This window comes from Spea bombifrons, chromosome 1 (genome assembly GCF_027358695.1).
Source record: "Spea bombifrons isolate aSpeBom1 chromosome 1, aSpeBom1.2.pri, whole genome shotgun sequence".
NCBI classification, from domain to species: domain Eukaryota; kingdom Metazoa; phylum Chordata; class Amphibia; order Anura; family Pelobatidae; genus Spea; species Spea bombifrons.
In genome coordinates this window covers 9,790,678-9,808,433 of record NC_071087.1, presented here as the reverse complement: position 1 = coordinate 9,808,433, position 17,756 = coordinate 9,790,678, and the positions used below count along the sequence as shown (strand labels likewise).

The window sequence follows — 17,756 nt, the reverse complement described above, 5'->3', positions numbered from 1 at the left end:
TTCCTAGACATGTGGCCGGACACAGCTGGCGGGGCAGAGACAGGGGACAAAAGCATATGGAGGACTCTGCAGAATCCCTCCATCCATTCACCATTTACAAGGGCTGGAGTGTCCCTAATACGGCATTCTCTAAATCATTTGCAGAGACAGAGGCATGATATGGAAGGACAAGCACAGCAGATGGAGCCGCGTCTCTTTGGCCATGTTTTGCCGCAGGCCCCGCAGCTCGGCTTTAAGAGGCGGCTGGGAATACATTTCCACAGAGTCCGCTGAGTCAGCTGCCACAAAGCCATAAGTACCCTCAGCATGCCATTTCCACATCAGGAAAAATGGTCAGACTTGTTGTGCCAAGCACCATTTGATGTAAAGACTGTCAGACCTTAATTAGTCTTCCTAATCTCATAGGCGTACAGAGGCCCTTTATCACTCCCATCACTCCTGTGTTCGCCAATGATCAAGGCTTTATAGGTGGCCATTTTGCCCAATGGGTAATTACTGTTAGTTTATCTATTTCTTTGGAAATAAAATCATTGCAGTAACAGACAATGTGAACACGCATGCGGGGCACGTCGCACATACAAACACTCTTCGGAGGACATGTATGTTGCCTTAGAAGCCGTTCTCTCCATCATTGAATCATTACAGCGGGGTTCTTACCTCGTAGTTCTCAGCGATGAACGGGAATTGCTTTGGCTGCAGGAACTGCGTCTTCGGGACATCCAGACCGTCCTCTCCGTACAGAAACTGAACGATGCTGCCATCGCTGTCACGCACCGTGAGGTCATACTGAACCACCAAGCCTTCAAGATGTTTGATCACACACCTGGAAGACAGAGCCAGGTCAGACGCATTGTAACAAGCCGTTAACGCTCGCCCAACATATAAGGCGGAATGAACAATAGTGTATGGCTCCTATAAAGACAGCAATCTATTTGAAATGTAGTTTTGATCGATCACGGCCAGCTAAAGAAAAAGCACAGGTCCGCCATGTTGGAAACTAGCCAACGGCTGGCTGGAAGATAGGAGGCGCTGCAGTAGGTCTCCATGAGGTAAGAGGAGGGAGAAGGAGTGTATAGTCAGTGTGCGCTGTAGTGTCAGAGTGGATAAGTATAGTGCTGGTGTCAGCGTGGATAGCATATTGTCCGTGTGTGTAAATGTATAGTACTAGAGTGAATAGGTGTACTGTATTGTAGTGCCAGATGTGTGTCAGTGTGTATATTATATAAGTATGGTGTTGTGTATTTAACTGTATTGTGTATATCAGCTTACAGTGTTAGCGTGTGGATTAGTGCATAGTGTTAGCATGCGTGTACATAAGCGTATGACGTTACGGGTAAATTCCCGAATCTATAATAGATAAGCAGTCATCCACAAACATAGCAGATAAAAGCGCTGGAGCTTCATTCATTGTTTTGCTCAGGTGTGTTGGTAAATATTAGAAGAAAAGTTTGGTTTCAGTGTGAATTCGCTTCCGGTCTTATCGTTATTAGGTTTCTGATGAAAAGCGTCATGTGCTACATTAAGAAAATAAAAACACTTTAGCGGCGGCTCCTTGAAAAGCAGCGAACCTTCTAACGGCTTCCACAGAAGTCTCTTCTACAAAGACCTGAGAAAGATATCTCTGACCCAAATGATGAAAAAAAAAAATGGAGGGAGGAGGAGCGCCAAATACTTTTCAATGTTTTATATTTTGGTGCTTATATATATATATATATATATATATATATATATATATATATATATATATATATATATATATATATATATATATATATATATATATATATATATATATATATATATATATATATATATATATATATATATATATACACACACACACACACACATACATTTTAATATAAACCCCCCGGAAGAATGTAATCTTTGGCAGGCACACTACAAACCAAAAAGAGGAATAATGAGGAAACATACAAGCCCGAGTCTTTATGGCGTCATGAAGGGGTGAAGGGTGCGTTTTATGCTGTATCCCCCCCAATAAACATCCTTGCAGACAAGGGGGTCACATATGAAAATAAAAACATGATTGGGGAAAGGAAAATAAAGCTGGCTCCTAGATCATAACCACATTTGTCGACCCCTGTATTGCGGTCATTAGAGGTGTAGACGGATCTCACTTTGCCCTGTTGAGTCAACACAAGATTTTCTACGGTGACAGGACAGGTGGGGACCCTTGAAGCCCACATCAAAAGGCAAACGTACCTTATAAACTTAATGTAATATATAATTAAAAAAGTAATCTAACAAAAAGTCCCACTATGGTGGAGAACGTCGAGTCTCATTCAAGACGCTGCGAAGAAGAAGAAGAGAACGATGCCTACCGCTGGAGGTACCCGGAACGACTGGTCTTCACGGCTGTATCTACCAGACCTTCCCTCCCAGCCATGCAGTGAAAGAAGAATTCCTACAAAAACAAAAGATATATTTATTTCAGGGACAGCACCATCAGAAGAAAATGGCGGTTTCTCTGAATGCATGGACCAAAAGAAGTGCTGAATAAATTGTTGGCGCCATAAATAATAATAAAATATAAAAAATACGCAGGTCTATCTGAGCTTTTCAACAAATGATTAACACACCCACCCCCGTCTGGTCATACGATGTTACATATTAGAGAGTAGAAAGCACTAATAAGTATAAATAAAAACTAACAAGAAATAGGATGAAATAAAACTTTGGCCACCAACTCAACAGAAATTGCCAAAAAATAAATAAATAAAAAAAATGCTGTGAAACTTAAATGGAAAAAAAATAGAATAAATCATACTCAAAAAATAGGGGGTAATACATTACAGGAGGTATGAAATACATGAGGAACAAACAACAGCGACCTTTTATAGCGACCAGACCCTTAACGAGACTTCGGCATTGCTTTGTTTTACCCCTTGACTGCTACACGGTAAAGCGAACGTAAATGGCGCGTAGTAATCAGCCGTAAAATATATTCCCGCTTCTTTAAAGAAAATAAAAGCGATGATCGCTGATAGAAAAAAAAATTAAATAACCTACAGAAGGTTTGATACCGGTGAGAAAACGGCCCGTCACAAATCCCCCGGACCGAGGCATAAAGTCATAAGGCTGGAAACAGGGCAATGATTTTCCGGAGGGCATCAGAGGCGGGCGACGGCCTTCCAGCTCAATCTGACCCAGCAAGCAGGAGATCTGCAGGGAAAACGCGCAGAAACGGGAACAGACGTTAGCGGGGAATTAGGGCTTTTCACAACTTATCCGTGTGTGGGGGGGGGTATAAGAGACCTCTCCCGGTGGAGGTTGCCCAACTCCCATGAGTGATATGAAAGCTCATAGGTACGATTTTATTGCCATCTTATAAATTCCACCATCTTCTGTACAACGCTGATGAAGTGCCAGAGATTTCTTAACACCCGGAATTATTTTATTACGTGCATGGGCGCACCTGCATCGTATTGACAGTCGATCCCTTGGCTCCGGACTGAACCATGAGCTGGAGGTTGTTTTCTGGGAAATGCCGGTGAAGACCAAGAGGCATGCACACCTAAAAGATACAAAGCATGAGAAGAGTCACCTCGGATGGTTACGTTACATCATAGAGCAAAGTTTAGGAGAACTCATCGGGGACATGGACTCATCGAGGACATGGACTCATCTTCACATGGAAAGCCCACCATTGTCTACGATGATCCAACAAATGATCATGACACTCACCTTATTAATCTCATTGCTGAATTGGTTGACTTCTTCCTTGAACTTCAGGTCCACCATGTTGAAGTCCCTTTGGTCTTTGCTGAGATGGGCATCCTGCCATTTCCCTTGGGCTTCCTCGTCGGTGGCATTCAGGGACAGGTTAAAGGCGGCTCGGACAGCCTACAGATACAACAGCGCGGGAGAACACAGAAATGAAACGACGGGAGCGTACATATAGAAATGCTTTGCATCTGCATGGCATAGCTTTAAAAAATAAGTTATATGTATGTAGAAAAGGATCAGCACTTCATGCCGGATGCAGCGTTTGTCTGGAGTTACCATATTATTGTATCCCGACGTGGGTTGAGGAACAGCGAGAAGAGGAATCCTACTAGTTCTAGAACTTACCCGTCCACCGCAGTGTGCCGACTCTTCCACAATCCTGTGTCTCTTGATGTTAGCGTAGGGCCGAACGAGAATGTCCTCCACTCCTGCAAGTCAATATATATATCTGCATTCGTATATAGGTTCAAACAAGCACACATATTATATATATATATATATATATATACACACACACACACACACACACACACACCAATCAGCCATAACATTATGACCAACAGCCTAATATTGCGTAGGTCCCACTTTTGATGCCAAAACAGCCCTGACGCATCGAGGCATGGACTCCACTAGACCTGTGAAGGTGCGCTGCGGTATCTGCACCGAGAAGTTAGCAGCAGACCCTTTAAGTTCTGTAAGGAACGCGGCCTCCATGGACGCGTCCCGGTGCCGCGTGTCCTCCAGGTAAGCGACGCACCCGGCTGTCCATGTGATGTCAAAGAAAAACGTGATTCATCAGACCAGCCACCTTCTTCCATCGCTCCGTGGTCCAGTTTTTATGCTCACGTGCCCATTGTAGGCACTTTCGGCAGCAGACAGGGGTCAGCATGGGCACCCTAACTGTTACGGCTGATCGGTGTATAGTACATGTACAGTAGTAAAGTACATGTTATAGTCAATATATAAAATGCATATATAAAAGAATAAGCACAATAAATTAAAACCAGTTAACAAGTATCAATTTAACAAATAATGGAATTATTAGATACACATAACTCATGCTACTAAGAAATCTCCTTATTCCGTCATGGAACGCCTCCTTTTCTAACTACACGAGCGCCCCGTAAAAATCACATTATAGTTCAGAGACCCGCGGGGCGGACGGACGTTTCCTCACCCATAGTAAAGCCCCGATAAAGCTGGAGGTAAGCCGTGAACAGTCGGGCCAGGCAGGTCAGCAGCTTCCCGCTGGTCTCCCCGCCATAGAGCTCGTAGCAGCAGTGAACCAGGCCGAAAGGAGAGCTTCCGTAGTGGGCTTTGTCCAGGACGCCACAAAGCAGCTCTCCGTTACGGATGATAACCTGACGGGCGAGACGTTTAACCAAGATAAAAATAAAAATGGGATGGAAAAAAAATAATAAAATGGGGCTAAACTGAAAACAAAGCAAGAATTGACATTGGGTAAAGCAGGCTATAGCGCGGTATTATATAATATGTGTATTGTATATATGCGCACATGGACGATATTACCTGGGACTCGCACATGGAATCGGGCGAGAAGCCGGGCGTTGCTCGCGGGGGCTCCTTCACCCAGGCTTTCCCACCAATCTTCGCCTTCCCGGTTAAGTTTAGCGGGATGTGCTGTTCCGGAATTACGTTGATCAGCAACGTAGAAACCACCTGCAACACGAAGGCGGGACATGCGTTCTACCAAACTGTCTGCCGGCCAAGATCCCGAGAGGATGACGACACATGAGACCGCCGAGTCCGACAACCCCGCTATTAGGGCTGCAACAACTAATCGATAAAATCGATAATAATCGATAATGAAATTCGTTGGCAACGAATTTCATTATCGATTAGTTGAATCGATTATTATCGATTATAAAATGAGGGTTTTTTCAGAGCAAACGCTCTGAAAAATCCCCCTCATTATATAATCCGTTTAGTCTGACTCACCGTCTCACAGCAGCAGCTCCTACTTACTCCCCCTCCCTGTAATCACTGTGACAACTGGCCCCGCCCCTTCCTTCTCCAGGCCAGAACCACATGGCTGTGACACTCATCTAACTGTAAGTATATGTACATATATATATATATATATAATGTGTATGTGTGTATATATGTGTATATATGTATGTAATATATATATATATATATATATATATATATATATATATATATATATATATATCTATATATATATATCTATATATATATCTATATATATATATATATTTGGGCTACTGAAAGTTAGGGGAGGTGGGGGTTAATTTAGGGGCAGTTATGGTTAGTGGGGTGTTTAGGGTTAATTTAGGGGCAGTTATGGTTAATTGGGTGTTTAGGGTTAATTTAGGGGCAGTTATGTTAATAGGGTGTTTAGGGTTAATTTAGAAGCAGCTGTGGTTAATGGGGTGTTTGGGGTTAATTTGAGGCAGTTGTGGTTAATGGTGTGTTTAGGGTTAATTTAGGGGATGCTGTGGTTGATGGGGTCTTTAGGGTTAATTTAGGGGATGCTGTGGTTAAGGGGGTGTTAAGGGTTAATTTAGGGGCAGTTATGGTTAATGGGGAGTTTATGGTTAATTTAGGGGAATCTAAATCCTGGGGGCAGTGAAGTGACATATCTGGGGGTATAAGGCATATACAGTATATAAGGCATATGTGGGGAGGGCAGTGTGGCATGTCTGGGGAGGACGGAGTGGTGTATCAGGGTGTATAAGGCATATCTAGGGGTAGAGTGGCATATCTGGGGGTAGAGAAGTGGCATGTCTGGGAGGCAGGGTGGCATGTCTGGGGAGGATGGAGTGGGGTATCAGGGGATATAAGGCGTATCAGGCACAGTGGCAGATGTGGGAGGCAGCGTGGAGTGGCAGATGTGGGAGGCAGCGTGGAGTGGCAGATGTGGGAGGCAGCGTGGCATATGTGGGAGGCATTGTGGAGTGGCAGATGTGGGAGGCAGCATGGCGTGGCATATGTGGGGAGGGCAGGGTGGCATGTCTGGGGAGGATGGAGTGGTGTTTCAGGGGGTATAAGGCGTATCAGGCACAGTGGCATGTGGGAGGCAGCGTGGAGTGGCAGATGTGGGAGGCAGCGTGGAGTGGCATATGTGGGAGGCAGCGTGGCATATGTGGGGGGGCAGCGTGGCATGTCTGGGAGGCAGCGTGGCAAGCCTGGGCTCAAATGTGCATATATTGGGGGGCTGGTTGGGAAATAAAGACAAGAAATGTATTAACAAAGTTTTTTTATTCCGCTGTTTGTATTTAACATCATTTGTTTAGTAAATTATTTTAAATAAATGAAAAATTTACATTCATTTTTTTTATCCGATTAATCGATTAATCGAAAAAATAATCGGCCAACTAATCGATTATTAAAATAATCGTTAGTTGCAGCCCTACCCGCTATAATAATAATATCACTTGTTCTTCACAATAGGCGCACAACGCGTCACCCCAACGCGGCATTAGTTACTCGGAGATGTAACTAATCAGTTGTTGGGTCTTCCCTTAGATTCAGGACCCGTATGCCTATCCCATGTATGTTCAAACAGCCTCTACCGCTTCTGCTGGGAAGTTGTTACACCTACTGACTACCCTCCCAGCCTTGTCTTCCCGTTTATGATTGACAGGGTGTTTTTATGCACGATACCTGTTTTCCCGTCCATAGCGCACGCGGTTTGAGGATGGCCGGCGGCAGGGTGATTACTCTGCCTCTCTTGTCCGTCAGGCCCCTGTACACCAGCTCCATATACTGCTCCCGGGTGAAGAAGCAGCCGCGGATGGTCATGCTGGCTCCAGAGATCATGTGGTCCTGGATCAGACCGGCCAACGGGGTCCCATCCTACGAGCCGAGAGGCAAAAAATACACAGCTGAGAAGACACACTTGCCATCTGTCCTGGATTTAGTATGATATTCTCAGGAGCTGGCCGGAGCACTGCGCTATCACCAGGTCCGACGGCTAAATAAAGGGGGCCGCGTACCTTAGGAACCAGATACTGCTCGTCGGTACACGCTATGGTGTACGCCTCGGCGCGGCTCAGCTCGCTCTGGGGGAAGTGAGCGTTCATTTCGTCTCCGTCGAAGTCCGCGTTGTAGGCCTTGCAGTTGGCGTAGTGCAGCCGCAGGACCTTCTCCCCTGGCAGGATCCGGGCCTTGTGAGCTTGGATGGACGGCCGATGCAGGGTCGGCTGGCGGTTAAGGAGCAGCACGTCCCCGTTCTTCACGTGACGACAGACCTGCGGACACGCGGAGAACACGCGTAAAGAGAACTACCCTTCGATCCAAAACACTCTCATGGCGCGGAGCTGGAAACCAACGCCGTGACCACCCTGAAAACCTTCGCGGACAGGAATGGCAGGACACATAGTAGCAATTTAGTTAACCATGCCTCGGAAACAGCACATTCTACGGACTAGGTCAGGGCTTTAGAAGAGGTTTTTGTAATTATTCCTCCCCGTCCTCAGATATAAACGGACCGGTTCTGCCAGCCATACAAGGAGAAAGGGCAAAAGGGTGTTGTGGGTGGTGGAAGGTTTTGCCCCACATTCCACTGAATTCGCAGATTAAAAGAGAAGAGAGAATGAGTTCAGATAAACGTTGTATTCTACCTCCTCCACCGAGAGTCAGCACCGTAGGTGTTATGGTTATAACGGCACCGAGTGGGATATGGAAAGTATTTCTCTATGTTTAGGACACAAGGAGCCAGCTAGAAATCCGTTAAAGATCAGAGATGCCATAAATGCCGATTCCAGAGAATCTGCTGCCTGTGGAGAGAATTCTCATGTATCCCAAGCAAAGAAACGGCCTCTTTTAATGAAAACAGTAATGTGTATGTATGTATGTATGTATGTATGTATGTATGTATGTATATATATATAGACACACACACACACACACACACACACACACACACACACACGATTCCAATAAGTTACTGGCGGAAAGAAGACTCACAATTTTGGCTGCCATCTTCTGCGCCCCCGTGGAAGGGGTGAGGAGCTGTTTGGCGACGGCCTCTCTCTGCGTATGGTTAGAGGCGCTCAGCACGGTACGAGATCCGTCCTCGTTGATCACCATGGAGGCACCCGGGTGGGCATTGGGCCCGTTGATCACGGCTTGTCGTAACTCCTGCACGTTCCAGGGAGTGACCGGCTGGGGATAAGTCAGCTTGGTGGCAAATACCTTCGTGGGAATAGAAGACGGTCGCGTTTCAGCTTCCTGACGTCACTATACATTATGAACAGCAGTGAGCTTGGCTGACCCTGCATAATGTATAGTTACATCAGCGAAACTTCTTCGCCTTTTGACATATACATCATAATTAACCCTTTACGGTCCAATACATTTTCAATAAGTGCCCTAAGCAGGCACAATTAAATTTTTAGACAAAAACAATTTTTTATGCAAAACGGTTACATTTTCTTACAGTGGCGGGCTGGGCTGGGGGGCAGGGGGGCAATTGCTGAATCCGGGCCGGCGGGCTGGCCGGGCAGCCGGCAGACGAACATTCATGGCAGCCGCAAAGTTAAAAACTAAGCGGCTGCCACCGGGACTGGCCGCCGTGCCTGGCCTCCAAAAACAATGTGCGCGGCAACTGTGGCTGTGCGTCGGGACTTGATGTCAAATCCCGGCGCACAACACTGAAGCCACGCCCACAGTCTTCCGCGCACCACAAGGACAGGACACAGAAAAGGAAGAAGAAGAGGAGGAGGAAAAAGGACAGTGCCAGAGGAAAGGGAGGAAAATATTAGTAAGTGTGTGAGTGATGGGTGTTATGCTGTAGTTTATGATGAATGTTTGTGAATGAGGGTTTCAGATTGCATGAAAGTGTGGGGGGATAGCATGGCATAGGGAGGCTGTCTAGGCATGATAGGAGTGTGATTGCTGTTATCAATGTATATCTATATGTTAATATTGTTGATTTTTTTTTTTTGTCTAATTTTGGTGTGTTACTTTTAATAAAGTATTTTAAACGTTTTGTTTTTTTCTTCGGATTTGGACAAATGAATGCTGAATTTTCAGTTTCGGTCCAGAATTTTCATTTCGGTGCATCCCTACTATATATTAAGCCAGTCACTGAAGTGTTAGGCCTACACCACATCAATGTTTGGCTTAGTATATAGTGATAGGGGTTGTACTGCAGTATTGTCAGTGTCTGGCTCAAAGTATAGGCACACATTGACGGTGGTACAGCGTAATCCCTAAGTATATAATGATAGCAGTTATGCTGTACCACCGTCAATGTGTGCCTCAGTATATAATGATAACAGTTATGCTGTACCCCTGTCAATGTTTGCCTAACCATAGAAACTAGGCAGTTTTAAAGTGTGTGTGTGTGTGGGGGGGGTGCCACATACAGGATCTGCCACAGGTGCCAAATACCCTAGGTATGCCCCTGCATCATGCAGCAGTCAGACCCAATGGCCATTCCTCAGCTCTTCGTCCCACGTCTTAAAAGGGGTGGGATAAAAAGCTGAGGCATGCGGTGCGTGCACGCCGGCCGCTTTAATTTCATGAGGCGCCGGTGGAGTGACTGCTATCAATGTCGCTCGCAGCTGCTTTGGTGGCGCAATGGGCCACTTGACTAGACTTGCCCCCCAGGCCTTAGGCTGCCAGCCCTCCGCTGTTTTCTTATAACTACGAAGCAATTTTTTTTTTTTTTTATCATCGTCATCAGTAAAATCACATTCAGAATCACTCTGTACTAATAACATGGCTCATTCTTCCTTATAACAGCGACATCTAGTGGTCGCCAGGAAATCCAACAGTGAACCACAAGCCATAAAATATCTTTTCTATAATAGCGACACCTAGCGGCCAACTAGTAAATCCGTCCACAACCCGTAAAATATTTTGTCTGATATATTCTGACATAGGACCGCAAAGGGGTTAAGAGTGATAAGGGCTGTATAAAAAAAAAACAAAAAAAACCCCCAAACACTTGGAAAGTCATTAATTATAACGCTAATCAGGCTATCAGCAGTCCACACTCACCATAGGGATGCCAATCTCATTGGTATTGATGTACATGTCAGGGCAGATGACCGATCGAGCTGCATAGTCCACACGCTTGCCCATCATGTGCTTCCGAAATAAACCTTCCTTTTTCTCCAAGATCTGCATAAAAACAACACCCCGGACTTATTATTTCCCATAATGTAAGTTGCTGTCATTTCAGGACCATTGGATCGTGGACTCAATTGCTTTTGTATCACTGTACACGGGTAACAATCTACAATCCAAAAGTCTACGGTGATTCGGGTGCAATGTCTTATCACCATAGCAACCAATTACATTTTCTAGCCAATAAGACCACTTTTACACCAGAATCTTTTTACCGATCCACTTATCGACCCTCCCCCAGTGATTAGAACTTTCTCACATAACCTCTAAGCCTCTAGTTTTATTACGACATTTTCACAAGCTTGATGTTTTTACACCGTCCTCGTGCTTTACTTTTACGGACTCTCTGCCAACCCATTTGGAAGAAGAGGCGGCATACAGCGACAGACCGCGCCGAGGAGGTGAAACCACTAACCTGTCGGATGCCCGGGTACTTCTCCGTCATCAGCTTGTCCATGTCGCTGTCGAAGACAATGTTTACGTGACTCTGGAGCCGAACCCAGGAATTGTACAGCTTATCAGTGAGGGACTGCCCCGGCAACATGGTCAGGAAAGAGCGGTCGATGTGTTCGGTCTCTGCGTCGTCCTGCGGGTAAAGAGAGCGGATACCTTAAACTATTTCTCGCAATAAAAGGCTTTACAGAGTTAGATCTTATCAAGTGGCCTACAATTCATTCTCGTGTCTTTATTCACAGAAGTGCCCGTGGCCCCTGCTAGTATGATGCCTTTGTACCGGGGCCCGGCCATGTCCGGTACAAATCACACAAAAAAAACGGGAAGCAGACGGGGTTTCATGTAAAGATCCCATCAGGTTCCACGTTTAGACGTTTCCCGGAACTTGCCTTCATTTGTTACCTATATTGTCCGGTGGATCACCTGACGGCCCAGACATTTAATGAGGGGCCAAAACCGGTATGTTTATCGACCGTGAAGAGTTTAGCAGGCCCTGTAGAATGCATAACTCAATGCGTAAGGAGACTTTAAATAAGTCTTGCCAATTATACATTAGAAGGGGCCAGCCAAGCCCATCCTGCAGCTCTTCATACGGTGTAATGAAGTAAAGTCCCTTTAACCAATAAAGCTGCCTGGCGAGTAAAATGTTATACTGCCCCCTAGTGTTCAGAAAGGATACCGCCAGTATACTCATAGAATTCTTCCAAGGAAACAATTAAAAGCCCAGGAGGTATCTGGTACCAGGGAACTAGAATGCCTAATTAGAAGTAAATGAGCCTATTTCAGGTTACGCCCTACAATTTTAATCTTATATTGCCCTAATGTTACTATATACTCTGCCTAATGCTAGGATATCAATACAAGGACTAAAATCTTTTATAACGTCCAGGGTAGCCTTAAATCCCATACATGTACATACTGGCGGGGGCTCCTTACCATGCTGGGGGCATTCTCTGTGAGCTCCGGGGCCGCCACTTGATCCTGAGCCATCACAGCCAGAAGCTTCTGTATCAGCGAGATATCTTTGAGGACCGCCTGCAAATTAACCGTCTGTCCGTTGGTGAACATCTGGTCCCCCAGGCGATTGACGGGACGGAACCTGGATAAACAAGAGAGAGAGTCAATGCAATCCTACGCTGTTACTTTAACAAATTAAACCAGAACAGTTGTAGAAAGCAAACCAATTTGGAAATTCAGGCCTATAAGAGCAAAAAAGAGCATTCACAGTCCCACTTTCCCGCTTTTTTTAATTAGTTTCACTTAATTTTTAATATTAAGTGTTACTTTGTTTTTTCAATGGTAGGTTCCAACTAATACAATGTTTCCGACATACGTATATTTATTAACAGTATGCCCAACTCCACAGAGACTCCCCATCACACGGCCTTGTGATCTAATGAAAGTCCGTGGTGGAAAGAACTTCATTGGATGAACTGGACTTTATTAGCATTGCCATAAAGTGCCATCTCAGTGTGGTGTTTCAGCAGGAGAAATACCAAGTTATGGTGGATAAAGGTGATGGAAAACCCTTCCACTTCCAAAACTAAGGGGGTAGTAGAAGGATTATTAAACACTCATCTACAGACACCAGATTTCGGCAACAAGTTAGATTTAGAGTTAAGTTCCATTTTTACTTAATTACGGTACAATTGGGGTCTCACCAAAGCACAAAGCAGCGTCCTTAGGAAAATATATAAACTTAACACTTCCCTTACCTTGCAGGAGGAACCACAAGAAGCTCTAGAAAAAATATGTCCGAAGCAAACGTAGATTTCTTGCTGTACTCCATTCCAGAAAACAGGTACTTAAGGAAAAATCCTGCGACAGAAGATAAAGTCCTATTTTGCAGGCGGCCAACGAAGAGCCCCGGTTAAAATCGTAAGCTTCTAACACAGCGCAGCTCCGGCATCAATTCACAGCTCACTATATATATATATATATATATATATATATATATATATATATATATATAATCCAGTATCATACTCGTGTCGGAATGCTAACGACCACGTTGAGATATTATACAGGGTCGGGAATACATTTTTGGTTGAGTACAATCACACTAATTTATATATATATATAGTTAAAAAATGATAGTTGTTTCATAGATTATAGATAGATTGCTCTTTTTGTTATTGGATATCATCGGATGAGGATTATTCTGTAGTTATTTTGCTCTGAATCTGGCGGATTATTGTAAAAACAGGGATTGAAGCGTTGCTATAGCACTACACACATACACCCGCTTCTCTTTTCAGGAAAGGCTCGTCCAGTGTCAGCCCCTCCCCCGATGCCATATCCCTGCGCTCACACTCAATCAGCATACTGGGCCTGAGTGAGACGTGAAGGTTTGGGCCACGCTCATCCCTATCGGTCGGTCCCGCCATACACTTACCGGGCACAAAAAAGAATGGGACCCAAGTCGGGCAATATAAAAGATAATCGTCTCACTCAACGTTGGTACAGAATGTTGGCATTTTATATTTAAAATAAAATACAATAGATTAGAAGACAGACCTTCATTTTCCCACAGGGCATCGATATGTTCCTTTGTACTGGTCGGAGTCAAATAGCCGCGTTTCAGCATCTCCGAGCCGCTCAACTCTGCAAGAAAAAGAAGCCAAAGTCATTGTTTTAACCTTAAAAGCATGGACTTGAAAAACTCCACCTCTGAATAAAATCTATTTAACTATGCTATACAAAAACCAACTTCACCCGTCCTAGAGGAGAAAGTCACAGAGGCCGAGCGTTCATAACGCATCCGCTAAGTCAATGGGTTCTGCAGATGAAGACGCGCAGTTTAGAGATTAAACCCCACACGGCTCTTAAGCCTTAAAAGTCTTTCTATTCCTTGTGGATTTATTTTGCAGGTTATGTGGGTTTTGCAAGACTGATAACCAATGACTGGCCTAAGAGAGGACAGCCTAAAGCACGCTCTTTCAGCTAAGGGGCTGGCTGAGGAGCATGGGAGATGTAGTCCTGCAGCAGCTGGAGGGCCGCAGGTTGGACGCCCTTGGCCTAAAGTAAATTAGAAACCTATTTATGTAAAGACTCAGACCGTAATCCGTCCCTGGCCTTGTCTTAGATTAAGGAGACGTTTGCACGTCTGCAATTCCCTCGCTGTATTGGGCGAGAGAGGGGGCGAGAGAGGGTGCGAGAGAGCTCTATTACACAATGCTGAAAAACTTGAAATACTTACTCTCTTCAGTCTCTTCTTCAGATGGTTTGTTCGGTTTAGAGGACATTATTATGGTTAACTTGCTGTTGTGTTCTTTTCTCACTACAGATCTTGGAGCGCTAAGGTAAAAAAAAAAAATCCAAAATGATTGTACCCTAAATCTCTACAGATCTTCTACATGTATGTCTTGTTAATAAAAACCCTCAGCACCAATTACTAACATAGAGCCTAATGAAGTCTGCGGGGGTAAGGGGGGCTGCGTGTATTATGATAGGAAACAATAATAATAACACAAAAATAATAATGGAAATAAGGAGGGCCGTATTGGCGTATCGGAAGGTGTCCAACCATCACTCCTCTGCCTGGAGAAGAAACAGTTTTGCCGGCCAGCACAGGTAAAGCTCCTCCGCGGTTAACGATAAATGTGTTTGATAAGGACGATAAACGCTCTACTCATGGTTAAGGTTCGGTTCCACTGGATATGCAAATTCTACCATAAAACGCTCCAGCATCTCACCTGCAGCTTGGACATTTCTTTGAACCCATATGAGCTTTCCAAAACTCTCCAATCAGCTGGTTTCTAGTGTTACAGATATTTTTCACCTAATCAAAGAAACAACAAAAGGCGGAGACGAGATGAATAGACATTACTTTTTTTAACATAATGGCCTTAAAATAATGAAAATTAAATTTTTTATACATTTCTAGGCTGCGCAAGCCAAGTTTACTGAACGCCTGCATCCGTAAGAGGTTCTCACAGCTCGGCGTTAACCTCGAAGTGATGAAGTCTCCGGAATAATTACCGTCAAGTTCTCTGACTTTTTCTTGTGGTTTTTCAGCACCTGTCTGGTGTAGCTTTCTAGTTCTTCTTGAATCTCATTGCCTGTTGCTGAGGAATTCCCTTCCAGGTACTGTAAGCGGAGAAATATATTAAAAGGGTCAACCCAATACATAACCAACACACCATCTATGACCGCTACATTAGCCTGTCTAGTAGGCTATAGTGCCAATAGGTGGTAGCAACGTCAAAAGAGTCAACTACACCAGGAGCTTCTTAAGGAGGAAGAGGGTAGGGACCCAGCGCAGGTTGATTCATGGAAATAAAACGAGTATGAGCTCCCCGGTAACGGGTGATGATCTGAGAAGCGATACTCACCCTGCTCAGCACGGCTTCCAGTTCATAAACCTCATGGAGAACTCCTCGCTCCAGGATCTTCAACTGGTTGAGCAGCAAGTGAATCGCTGAGCGGGGACACGTCAACAAGTGGCAGTGAAAGCAGGAGCCTCGGACCAGTAAATAGAGTTTCTGCACAAGGAACAAACACAATATTAACGGGCAAGGAGAAAACGTCGGCCGGCAGTACCACTGCGGCGACCAGGAGAAACAGCGCTTCACCCAGAGAGCTCCTAGCTATAACTCTATGGTGTCCACCTACCATTCACCACCTCTGTACGGTGTATCTCGCTATAGGATCCAGGGATCGTTAATAGAATGTATTTATGTTTAGAGAAACAAAGAGCCAGTGGAAATGTAATATGGAATAGAAACACATCAAGGCAGAAAACCCAACACAGGGGAAAGGGTATAGAAGAACTTTACATCCGGCAATGTTCTCTAGTCTGATTTAAGTCTCATTGATTAAAAGGAGCAGAACGGTTTATCACCACGAGCCCACCGTACGTACATCAAAGAACAGAGGATTGTAGACCGTGAGCGGGAGGTCTATATGGCCCAGATGACCGGGGCAGTTGTTGAAGTCCTGAGCACAGGTAGCGCACACCTCCTTGTTATCCGAGGGCCCCAGAGCCAGATCGTACAGACCATTGACCATCGGGTTCCCCACATTGTCCAGGTAGCTTGGGTTGGTAATCACTTTGACACTCAGCTTCCTAAAAGAGCAAGGAACCGAATCAGCAATAGAGACGACAATTAACCGCAAGCGACAAGCGGTCAGACCTTCTACAATATCGGTGTAGGTGCTTTAACTCTACAAGCCCTGGGTTTAATTACAATACTTAATCAGGACCGAATAGGTCTGACTCGGTCCTGAAATCCATCAGACTTATAACATGCAGAAATGCTACGTTTTAGCAGGCGTCAGCATGCGCAGGCAGCGAGGCTAACATGCCATCGGCTCGAACGTAACTCCTGTTTTCGTCTAAGTATACGAAGCATCGCAGATCTGTCATTTCTGAAGCTTTTTTCTGTTTCTATGGCAACAACGTACCGGCACCTCGCTTTTATGCCAGCCGACGAGTAAGCGTTCCCGGCAAAATATTATTAAACACAAAATAGTTTTTATTTCTTCCCTATAGTACTAAAAATGATGCTTCTAAGGCCGCATTCTGTTAGCGTTACAGCATCCTTGTCTCACAAGAAGTTGGGCAGCACCTTGGACTTGTCTTAGATTCAGGCGCCATACGCCAAATTCCCTTACTGTGTTTACCGCCACCGCTGGGAGACTGTTCCAGTTTTCCACCACCCTCGCGGTAAAACAAAACTTCCTTACATTACAGCTAAGCTTCTGACCCTGCGTTAGCCTTCACTAAACACCCCACAGCATAACTACATGCAATAATCATAACTAATGTATGGAAAGGGGGCTGAACCATGTTTAACCCTTTATTCCGGGACTGCTATCAAATCAAAATGGCAAAAAGCAAAACACTCCTACTTTCGGTACACAGAACCAGTACAAAGAACACAGCTGGCATGGTGTGCTATATATATATACAGGATTTGCTGACCTAGTCATAAAGCATAAGGTCAGGGAGAAAAAGACATATTTGGGATGTACTGAAGACAGCAGATAAACTGTGGTTAGGCAGCTGTGGCTGAACTCCATCTGACATCAACATAAGAGTGATGAGAGTTGAACTCCATACTCTTGAAGAGTATTATGAATTGTGAACAGTAACAGAGTAAAAAGTATAGATTCATTATCTGACTGGCCGACGGCCATGCTGTGCTTTATAGTAAATATACACATATAGTATAGAACGTTCCATAGGTAACTATGTATATATACACCGATATACTGTATAGCCCCCTGGGGCAGGGCCCTTTATCCCCAGGCCAGCCCTAACCATAAACCCCCGGGGTTACCTGATTTCCTTGGCCGAATATATCCCGAAGGATATGCCGTTGAGACGCCTCCAGGGGATGTCCCGGGAGATAAGCATGGCCCCGGCGATCGGTACACAATCCTCACACCGTCTCCATGCAGCAGCAATACACACGTGGAGAACCCGGAAG

The 17,756-nt window shown here is 44.8% G+C and overlaps 1 protein-coding gene across 1 annotated transcript in view; it reads right to left on the bottom strand.

Moving 5' to 3' along the window:
• POLR1A (RNA polymerase I subunit A) overlaps window positions 1-17,738 on the bottom strand; it is a 31,289-nt gene extending 13,551 nt beyond the window's left edge. The window contains exons 1-22 of the mRNA XM_053458139.1: window positions 17,607-17,738; window positions 16,186-16,390; window positions 15,657-15,806; window positions 15,304-15,411; window positions 15,018-15,103; window positions 14,522-14,619; window positions 13,840-13,926; window positions 13,038-13,140; window positions 12,259-12,421; window positions 11,285-11,455; window positions 10,741-10,863; window positions 8,701-8,928; window positions 7,728-7,982; window positions 7,396-7,587; window positions 5,278-5,427; window positions 4,925-5,108; window positions 4,093-4,175; window positions 3,706-3,864; window positions 3,437-3,535; window positions 3,031-3,183; window positions 2,343-2,425; window positions 658-823 (exon numbers count right to left, since the gene is read on the bottom strand). Of these exons, the coding sequence (XP_053314114.1) occupies window positions 658-823; window positions 2,343-2,425; window positions 3,031-3,183; window positions 3,437-3,535; window positions 3,706-3,864; window positions 4,093-4,175; window positions 4,925-5,108; window positions 5,278-5,427; window positions 7,396-7,587; window positions 7,728-7,982; window positions 8,701-8,928; window positions 10,741-10,863; window positions 11,285-11,455; window positions 12,259-12,421; window positions 13,038-13,140; window positions 13,840-13,926; window positions 14,522-14,619; window positions 15,018-15,103; window positions 15,304-15,411; window positions 15,657-15,806; window positions 16,186-16,390; window positions 17,607-17,683 (3,123 nt within the window). The 5' untranslated portion in view covers window positions 17,684-17,738. The remainder of the gene's footprint in view (window positions 1-657; window positions 824-2,342; window positions 2,426-3,030; window positions 3,184-3,436; window positions 3,536-3,705; window positions 3,865-4,092; window positions 4,176-4,924; window positions 5,109-5,277; window positions 5,428-7,395; window positions 7,588-7,727; window positions 7,983-8,700; window positions 8,929-10,740; window positions 10,864-11,284; window positions 11,456-12,258; window positions 12,422-13,037; window positions 13,141-13,839; window positions 13,927-14,521; window positions 14,620-15,017; window positions 15,104-15,303; window positions 15,412-15,656; window positions 15,807-16,185; window positions 16,391-17,606) is intronic.
• Between the last annotated feature and the right edge of the window lie 18 nt (window positions 17,739-17,756).